Source organism: Chenopodium album, chromosome 14, assembly GCF_948465745.1.
Source record: "Chenopodium album chromosome 14, dcCheAlbu1.1, whole genome shotgun sequence".
Classification (NCBI taxonomy): domain Eukaryota; kingdom Viridiplantae; phylum Streptophyta; class Magnoliopsida; order Caryophyllales; family Amaranthaceae; genus Chenopodium; species Chenopodium album.
The window spans coordinates 53,407,076-53,417,471 of NC_137847.1; the positions used below are offsets into that span (position 1 = coordinate 53,407,076).

At 34.6% G+C, this 10,396-nt stretch overlaps 1 protein-coding gene across 2 annotated transcripts; it reads right to left on the minus strand.

Moving 5' to 3' along the window:
* Window positions 1-377: 377 nt before the first annotated feature.
* On the minus strand, window positions 378-9,501 carry LOC145579587 (glycosyltransferase BC10-like). 2 transcript variants are annotated; one of them, XM_081636822.1, is made up of 11 exons: window positions 9,337-9,501; window positions 8,846-9,156; window positions 7,922-8,038; window positions 7,738-7,838; window positions 7,482-7,553; window positions 7,211-7,304; window positions 5,488-5,568; window positions 5,196-5,237; window positions 1,395-1,454; window positions 1,086-1,232; window positions 378-854 (listed from the first exon to the last, which is right to left on the minus strand). In XM_081636822.1, the coding sequence occupies exons 2-11, from the start codon at window positions 9,113-9,115 to the stop codon at window positions 711-713; spliced, it is 1,128 nt and encodes a 375-aa protein (XP_081492948.1). In that variant the 5' UTR covers window positions 9,116-9,156; window positions 9,337-9,501; the 3' UTR covers window positions 378-710. The 2 variants fall into 2 exon arrangements, with proteins under 2 accessions (XP_081492948.1, XP_081492947.1); XM_081636821.1 differs by lacking the exon at window positions 9,337-9,501 and having other exon boundaries at window positions 8,846-9,163.
* Window positions 9,502-10,396: the final 895 nt, after the last annotated feature.

The following is a 10,396-nucleotide window of genomic DNA, read 5'->3' on the forward strand; positions in this document are numbered from 1 at the left end:
CTTGCTATAATGCTGTTTATTTCTTTTATATCTTCCTGTGCGTTATTTACTTCGCTTAATTTTTACTTATTAAACATATTAAGATCGATATTATATTGTAGATGTTAGCTAGTTAAGTTGGCAAGGTTACGCTCGATTTCTTGGAAGACTCAGTATAAAATCCTGTCAACAAAACTGTTATATGTGGCTCTCTATAGAGACCCCCCCCCCCCCCCCCCCCCCCCCCCCAAAAAAAAAAAAATAAAAAAAAAAAAAAAAAAATAGAGTATCAAAATTGACATATAATTCACCAAGATCAAAATATTAAGATGATGAAATATAAATGTAAGCATTTAATTCTGATGGCATTAGAGGAATCATTCTCAAATACAAGCAACTCGGAAGTTTCGTGTAAAAATGTCTTAAATAATTTTGTACATTCAAAGTAAGATACATCTATTTATGTTTATTAATATCAAAATTAGATCAATAAGAAAACAATAATCTACAACCTAGTCGTATAGTTCTCCCGATAATTGGGTCACTATATATGCCTCTATATAAACTTCTCTACATAATTGTGTTGAGTATAATCAGGCATCATACTACCCACAGCCTGCCACCAGGAGTCCAAGATCGTGTATTGTTGGAGTTTAGGTTAGACATGTTACACTGAAGATCTACAAATTTTGCATAGGGATAACCACGGTACCCTAACGAGCAACAGAGTACTATTGTAACCATCTTTCACTCAAAAGACGCATAGCAGCCCCCTGCGAGAATTTCCTTGCAAACAGAAAGCAAGGAGCAGCTGTAGAATTAGTTCGGCACCACTCTGTTCTGAACTCAGTCTCATAATATACATGGTTGATATCCTGTCAATTACAAAAAGTAGCAGCTTACACAAGGGGCTAATAATTCATAAGCGAAGGGGAAAAAAAAAGCGCAGGGGAACATCAGTGCTCTCTCTGTCCCAACTCATCTTTGAAATTTGCCCAAAAAGAACTAAAGCTTAGGGCAATCACCCAATCATCAATGTATAAGATATTAACCCTGGGCTAGGACAGAGGGAGTAGTTTCACTTGAGCATAGAAAATAATACAAACCTTAATTTCTTGAATACGTTGGGCAGTTGCAGATGCATGACTGAAAGTGACAGGATGCCAACCTTTCCCTTCCATTTTCGAGGCAAATTCATTCCATAGAGTATAGGTCAATGTTCGATGTTCAAGTTCTTTATCAAGCCCCATCATCTATTAAGAATAAACCAATTTTAGCATGCATTTTGTCATATACGCAAAGCAGAAAAAATATATAAAACAAACATTAATGACAGCAATAGCTGCTGGAATGTCACAGACTAATTGGCAGGGGATAAAACTCCTGCCAATAATAAGATAGGAGAAGCTACTCACAGTAAGCAATGTCTGCAGATAATGCTCATCTGGAATGCAATTGTGCTGCTTCTGAAGTTTCTGCATTGAACAAAATAATAGTACAGAATTAGATGATAGATCAACCAAACCAATCAATTTATAGGTGTAAAATGGGGAAAGGAAAAAGACAAACTATATATTCACTCAATATATAGTTGTCAACAGTCCAGTCGTCCAAGTGTGGTTTATATGGTTCTTACAAGCTGACTCTAGACAATCTTTGCACTATGAAATGCCCCAAGGGTTCTACCATAATGTTTGACAAGGGAAATTAAGCTGACGCTAGGGATTGAATCAAGTGCTATTTCAAATCAACAAGCAATATGACCTAAACATAATACAATGTGCAGGAGGGCTATACTAAAGAACTAGTTATTTGGGCTGCAAATAGAATTAAGTTAGAGACAACATCCACCTTCCATGCCCAATTGCCCTCGAAAATGAATTTAAATGACCATACCACAATTAAATCATTCTATAACATCCAACTACAAGTGTTACTTTTGCATTTATCACATTTTCACTTAAACTATCCTTGGTACTTTTTACTTGAGGCATAACATAATCGTATGGGATACTGTTAGATTTGTCCAAATATAACTTAACAAAATATTAACTTTTCATAGTTCTTACTTATTGATAGTTAATAATATTAATGGTAGAAGTCACTCATTGCCAAGTGTGAAAGCCAAAACAATACTTTCTCCGTTCTAATATAGTTGCAACAAGTATGAAATTACGCATCCCAAAGCATATTTTATATGTTAAATATCTATAACTGTATAAGAGTAAAAATTATAAAAAGTTGATATTGTGAAAGTAGTGAAAGTATTTTATTAGATAAATCCAACAAGATTCCACATGACTATATTTTGTTCAACGTATATCATATCATATGATTAAACAAGAGTGATGAATAGTGCAAAAGTCCCATAGTTGCAATATTATTGGAACGGAGGAAGTACATCCTTAAAAAGGGAGAAGATTGAATTTAAGGTAGCACCTTGCAAAAATGACCAAAAATAATCAAGAAGAAAGGATCGGCCATTAAAAAGATTCAAAAGAAACCACTTCTTTAAAACCACAAGAGTAAGACTGCTTTGCAAGAAATTAGCTATAACATTGATGATATTTCCTTGACTACTCCCAAAAAGGGTCAGACAATCAACAGCACATAACAAAATCAGATAGCTAGGGAAGTTCTATATAGCAAAGAATTCCCCAAACTCTAGATACCAAAATGTATACATCTTAGAGTACAACAGAAATGTATTCTTAGTATTATACTTGTCCAAGATAGTCGGCAGATCATCAATCAATAAAGAATATTCTATTCTTGTTAACAACCATGAAATGAGATGAGGTGCCTTTCCATTATGAGGCTATGGATACTTTTCCATCTTGAGATAAAAAGGTATTCATTTGTTCCAACGAATGAATAATTCTAAACAATCAGACATTAATTGGTGTTGCATAACAAACACAATACCAATTCAATATAATATAGACACCCATATTATATATTGATGTTACTATAAGAAATAAATTTGGGAATAATCAACAACATCAATGAAGATGAAGGGGCTCCCGACGCCTTTATAGGACACCCGGGAAATATCTCTTGTAGCTATTCACTACCAACTCAACATAATTCCACAACAGCCACCTAAATCAAACAAACTCATTCCGAGGACTTATATGCATATTGGTAAACTTATTGTGGTTCCAAACCAATTGATATGACCCTAGGAGACATCCCGCACAATCACTTCAATTTTGAAAAAAAATTCAAAAATTAGTTGAAAAGAGTGGATTATAGCCTTCAGTTTTGGACAATTTTCAACTTTTCTAGACCCGAAAAATAAACAAGTCCGGGTTCTTCCCGTGGACACCCTAAGTGTTTAAGTGGTTGAGTTTTTAAAGTGACAATCTAGTCATTTACAGCTTATGCCTCTGTTCATTAACCAAGCCACCATGGTCCACGGGACTTTAGATGACCAAATAATTGTCATATGTTGTTCCAAACATTATTATTTAACATAAGGATTCATCCCCTACAATCCCGAAAGTTTCGATAGCCTTCGATTTTGGACATACTTGTTTGAACCCCCCCCCCCCCCCCCCCCCACAAAAAAAAAAAAGGAGGTTGGGTTCTTTCCATGGAGATCACAACACCTCTTAAACGGTTGGAACCATCCACTTTGTACACGCCTCCCTTGATTAACCAAGGCCACCACAAGCTTTTATGTGACCAACTAATGGTCCTATATGGTTGAAAACAACACTACATGACCATAGAATACATCCCTTACCGCACTATGAGTTTTCGACATCTAGTCCCAAAACCTCTAAAATTGGTCCAAAAGCGTGCATTTATAAGCTTCCAACTTTGAACACTTTTTTACTTTTACTGACTTGGAAAGGAAACAAGTCAAGATGCTTTTCATGGACCTCATAACACCCACGGAGGCCATTTGGGTGGTTGAAACATTCGTTTTTTGCCTTTAAATTACCAATTCAACTATGTATACGACTCAATGCCGCCACGGGGATTATGTGACCGACTAATGGCCGTATATAACCAAACAACATTATATTACCCTAGGAATCCTGATATGCTTCTCTTATTTTATGACAATGGGTTCTGGTCTGATTTCATGTATTATAGCCTTTAAATTGGCTTCAAGATGACTTTTTTTACCCAACAAGATTATGCATCCAAGATATTTCGTGTCCAAAGGACACTTGCAGGTTAGATGCATCTATTCATGCCTTGCCCACCCCACCCTACATTATCAAGTCTTGTGATGCTTTGTCTTGGCCTTGTGGTGCCTTGGCCTGGCCTCACATTGCCTTGCCTTCCTAGGCCTTGCATTGCCTTGTATAGACATTAAGGCAAGCCAAGACGCTAACCTCGAGTGCCAAAAATCGGCGTTTTTATGCCTTGTCCTATTGCACATGCCTACAACACATGGGCGTATGCATACCTTAGCTGATCACCGTCCAACGCTCCACACTTAGGCATTGTACCTGGCCCTTCTTCATACTTGGCATTTTTTGGCACCAAAATTGCACTGCTACCCTCATTTAGCAAAACATAGGTGTTTTAGGGTATACGGTTGGGGTGGAGGGGTAGAAAGCTACCAGCCTACCATGCCTTCAGGAGAGTTAATACCAAGCTAAGCACCAAATCCTACCATGGCTTTCTGATAGCAGATTGCATACAACTTCTATCTTCATATTATAGGATGAACTTATCTAGTTTTTCTGGGTTGCAGTCACGGGAAAAGGGTCTCTCCAGGGTCTCTCCATTCTACATGCCAAGATCTATCATTGAAGCCTGTGTACTTTATATCTGGTAGGGTTGTAGACTCTTTTCATTCATTAATTAAAACCTACCTTCTTGACAAACTAGTTATGGCTGATGCAACATGCATCAGACTTTACTCTGTTAAAATGTTAATATATACTCATAAAAATCAACACATCTCAATCACACAACAAAAGTAACATGTGCCCAGTAAAGATTACCCAGAACAAGGAAACCTTCCACAATATATGCCATACATAAAGGGCATTCATGTAGTTATTTAAAATAAATCCTAGTTCCAGCATCATCTCATTGAATACAACAAAGCCCACAACCTTTCAGTGAAATTGGCATAGGTCCTCAAGGTCATATTAACAAAATTTTAAATGAATAACGTATAAAGTTCTAAGATTTAAAACATCCAGAAAAGTTCTGAAACGGGAAAAATCAATTTATCGTAAGAAACTAACCAGATTAAGCTTTCCCTTTGAATCATCAACTGGTGGGCGTCGCTGCAAAACAACAACAGCAAAGCATTAGTCCCATAATGATTTGTGAAAAATATTTAAAAATTTAAATATACTTTTTTACTTACAAAGAAACAACAGCGATCTTACGTGAATGTTAACAGAAACCAAAAGTAATGCAGAATGATATAAGAGAGGAAAGGAGATGGAAAAGTACCAAGATCACTAAAAGACAATGCAAGAAAATAGAGAGTGCATAAGCTATTAAAACATCTACAATTAGCATATTGTGTACCTTACAGTATTTTCTGAAGACAGGAAAGATAAGCTCATCATCAACTACAACTTCAGCATGTTTCCGGATCAGAGTGAACCACTGAAATTTCCAAGTATAATAAGCAACAATATAACTTACTTTCAAGTAAAATGATCATCATGATCAGCTATCCAGAAAATTCCCACTGTAAGGCATTCTAAAGAGGCCCAGCTGCCCAAGATGGCAAGCTTCGACATAATATGATAACATAGTCCAAATATGACATGAAACTGTACAGAAAGAAACACAATTTGAATAATATGAATAACCTACTTTGAAAATTCTTTGATCAACTTTCAAATCAAGGCAATTGTCTAAAATCACAATAAAGACATCCAAGCACAAAATGTTTTCTTTACTCAAATTACCACTTCACTATGTAGGCATAAACCCAATTATTATGTCATGCACATAGGACCACAATGAGCATCATGGTCCCGAATGAAAAATAGTTCTAAAATAATGACACATAGTTCAAAGAACATGAGCTTATTTGCTATGTTTGTAAATTTTGAGCTACTTATACTGTTTGGTGTTGAAATATTAAAACAGCTAATATATGAGCTAAATGTTCATATATATTATTTGAATTTTCATAAGCTATAAATAAATGTTCATGTCTGTTCATTCGTGGCCATAATATGCATTACATTGAGGTCCCAAGGTCAAGATGTAATCTTATCCAATGGTTACTTTGATAATAGACATCTCTACAGCCCACAGCTCAAGCAGATCAAATTCTCCTATTAGAATTTAGCAAAGGCAATCAAGGGGAAGCCTCCTACGTCACTAGTTGTCTACGATCTTCCGTGACTGCTTAGGATCATTATAGTCCAACATAATGCATGTCATTTTAGCAAAGGCAGTCAAGGGGAGGCCTCCTACGTCACTAGTTGTCTACGATCTTCTGTGACTGCTTAGGACCATTGTAGTCCAACATGATGCATGTCATGCAACAACCAAATTGGCTAACACCCATTGAACCCCTTTTTCTGGCAAACACAATGTCTTCATATACATTTGGCCATGATGCACAATCTAGAATCCCAAACAAGAAGTCAACTACCAAGATGAGTAGATGACATTCACATAGAACCCAAATTTACAATCAATAAGACCCATATAAAGTTTAAATTATAACATACACCATAGAGAGTCTATAATTGTTTGTAAGGCAAATGGCTAAAAGAGGCTCCAAAGCTCACTTGATGTCCTTGGTGGCTAATCAAATGGAGATGGACATACCCATTTTAAAGGTTAGCTCGTGCTAATTAGATGTTATATTGTTATTAGTGCTAACGTACCATAAGGCATGTGGAAGATGCTTACTAAAATACATTAGTACAACATGTTATGGTTACAATGTAATAGGACGTGGTTTACAAAGGGAACCTTATTTATTCAGAAAAACCTCAGGCAAAGAATTTTTAAGAAACAAACTAAATCATTGCTCATCCCCATAAGAATAAGCCCCAAAGTCCCAAATGCTACACACTGATGTATTTCGCATATGCCAAAAAAAAAAAAAAAAAAAAAAAAAAAAAAAAAAATGAAAGCTACTTTAAGTCCAAATTATATGACTAGTGCTCTTAGTCTTCTATTAGCTAGTCACTATCATTCAATACCCTACCAAAGATCGTAATGCAGACACAAAGTAGTAGTCAGTCTGCTCAGTCAAATAAAAAGGCAATGACTATATTACCTGTGACCCTTTCCGCCATTTATCCAACTTTATAACAGGTGCCATCTTCGGGTTAAAGCGTCCTCCCTCTTTACCTTCCTTTTTATCCAAAAAGCTAACACAAAAGAAAAGCTAGTATGTCAGTTCAAGAGCTCAGAATGATCTTTTCCACAGCAAATATCTTAAGAAATTAAGCAAGATAGATCAACAAAAAGTACTACTCCAAAACTGACAAAGGAATAAAATTAGAGAATTCTAATAAGATCATCAGGTTCAAAGATTTCAAATTTACCTGTCTACAAAACTTTTAGGAGATCTCATAACATAATGGTATATGTAGCTAAAATTATACAGAGGAACGCAGCTGCAACAAGAGAAATCAGCATATAAGCAAACCAATCAAACTAGATATGAACTCTAGCAATGTATTCTGAAAAAAGTAAGTACTAAAAAATATTTAACTGAAAAGACAGTTGACTTGATCCTATATTGCATTAGTTATTAAAGATGCCGCATCAATGTATAATACACATAAGCAGCATAGTTACCTATCTGAAAGAAGTACAAATCTCTGATTAGCAGGGTCCTCAAGTGCTGCATTAAGCAATAACCTCTCTGCTTCAATCATACTCGATTCACCCCATGCTACCTAACACCCCACTGATTTATTAAACAAAAAACAGCAATTTCACGAACATATGATCTAAGAAGAGCATTATCCAAACCACAAACCTGAATGCTATTGCTTAACTGCCGACCATAAAACATAGGCGATCGGGTGGTTGATTCGTCAAACACAAAACCTGGCTCTGAGTGAATGTATATCGAATAACTTGTCGCATCAGCTTCCTGGAAATACCCCCATTCACCAACACATTAGCAAAATCTCCAATCCCAAAATTACGCAATCCAAAAGCAAAGTTCTCGGATTTGTTTTGATTTTGGCTTTAGTCACAAAATCAAGTTCATGTACATGCATAATAGCTGTCTAATTTTCTAATACATAGTCAAATGACTAAAATTAGATCTCCTCTACTTTGAGAAAAGGATAATAAACCACTACTGTATATATCTGTAAGAAAATTTTATGTAAACGAGTATAGACGTTTAGTTAAGCAAATAATACATCACAAACGTCTTTTTCTTTTGCATCAACTATTGAGTTTTATAATCAGAACAATTCAGCTAAATTTGACAAAACCAAACACTATAATTTAAGCATTAGAAAGAATATCATTACTTTGAGCAATTTTACTCTTAAGCATGATACTTTAAGCAATTAAGAGTTGAGACAAAAACCTCGAAAAATCATTTCAGTAAAGCTGAACAAATTATACAGCATTACTTCCTAATTCCTATGCAACTTATATCAAGAATTATACAGCATATAATCAAATTAAAATAAATTTAGATACAAGTAAACAATTAAAGCCAAAAAACTTCCAATAATTAATTCATATCAGCTGTAATTAGAAACAAAAAAAATTGCTTATAATTAATTCTTCCAAATTCCAAAACAATCGGAAACACTCTACATTAAATTAATCAACACAAGTTCCAAAATTAACCAAATTATTGAAGCAATCATATTAATAAATGCAAAATTTAACCAAAAAACAAAATTACTTGAACAAAAAAAGAAATAAAAGGAAAAACCTCGAAGAAGCTACCCCAGAGAAAATCCAAAGGAAGATGCCGGCGAGTGAGGAACAAAAACGCGATTTTAGGAGGACCGACGAAGAGCGTGGGAGCCACGCGCCGTGATAATTGTGCAGTTTTCGCAGAAGATACAAATTGAGATTGAAATTTCCAGAATCCAAAGATGCAAAGTAAAATCGATATTAAAATCACGACCTTCAAATTCTGTCGAAAATGGCTAAACCTAAGCTTCTTTGCTGACGTCATCGTCGCCGGTGCTGTCGTCATCGTTATCTTCTTCTTCGTTGGGAGAAGAATTCCTCCTCTTCCTGCCATAATTATTTGCAGCAATTTTTTTTGATTATTTCATCAAATTAATTACACTAATTACAAAATAATTAATCAATTCAATTAATTAATTAATCACAAAGTAAGAAGAATATTATAGAAATGGTCAATTGAAGAAGAAGATGAGGAGAGAGAAAGAGAGAGAGGAGAGAGAAAGTTACATTGAAGTGGAGGTTCATCAATGGAGGTAAAAGGAAGTGCATGTGATGAGTCAGTTTCTCTCTCTACTTTCTCTCTCTTCTGGTTGCTACGTGCTGTGTTGTGGGAGGATGAATAAGAGAAGAAGAAAGAAGAAATGAGAGAGTTTGAATAATTTTGGGAGTAAAGTTTAATTAATTGAATTTGAATAATAATAAGGTTTCATAAATGTTTTTATTAAGGGTAAAGAGTACTCCTTTTGTACTTTTTTGGCATTTGGAGTTTGGACAAATAGACATGCTCCTTTCACTAAGTCACCAACCTTGCAAATATAGTTTGATTAAGTAATAATTACCTTAGGCCTTGTTGTTTTGAGCTTTTAGACAGGAGTAGATTTCAGCAGAATAAAACAGAGCATGGCTTTCACACACTGCAGAGCAGAGCAGCTCAAAAGAACAGGGCCTTAGTAGGGTCGTTGTGGTTCGTTAATCTAAAGTTTTAACTATGATTTATCTCGAAATTATTCTATGCTTTGAATATATGTGCAATTATAAGTTTAAAATTTGTTTTTTATTTATTGATCTTATGTTATTAGTAGAGTTAATAGGTTTAATTCGGAGCTTATAGATTTAATTCTAAATTGATGATAGGTTTTAAGTAAGTTTTATATAGTACTATTGAATTTATAATTTGAAATTATGGAGTAATTGTTTAAAATGTTATTTTCTTTAAAGGTTTATTTCAATTGGAAGAGAGAACCTTTTAACCTCCAAGTTTGGGAATTGGGAATCACATTAGTCAAAATAAATTTGATCAAGAGTTTATAACATTATATTAGAGTTTTTTTTTTATTAAAAAAAAAAAAAGAAAAAAAAAAAAAAGCCTCATTTTGATTTAGAGTTTAATCGAGTCAATCAAACTCTAGCATTACTTTATCAACTCTAGATCAATTTAATTTAAGGTAGCTAAATCAAGAGGTGACTATGTCAAGAGTTCAAATTTGAACCATGTAAAATCATTGTGCTCAAATAAATTGAAATCTAGATTGAGTTTCTTTTACATCAAGTTGAGTTGGGTTAATTT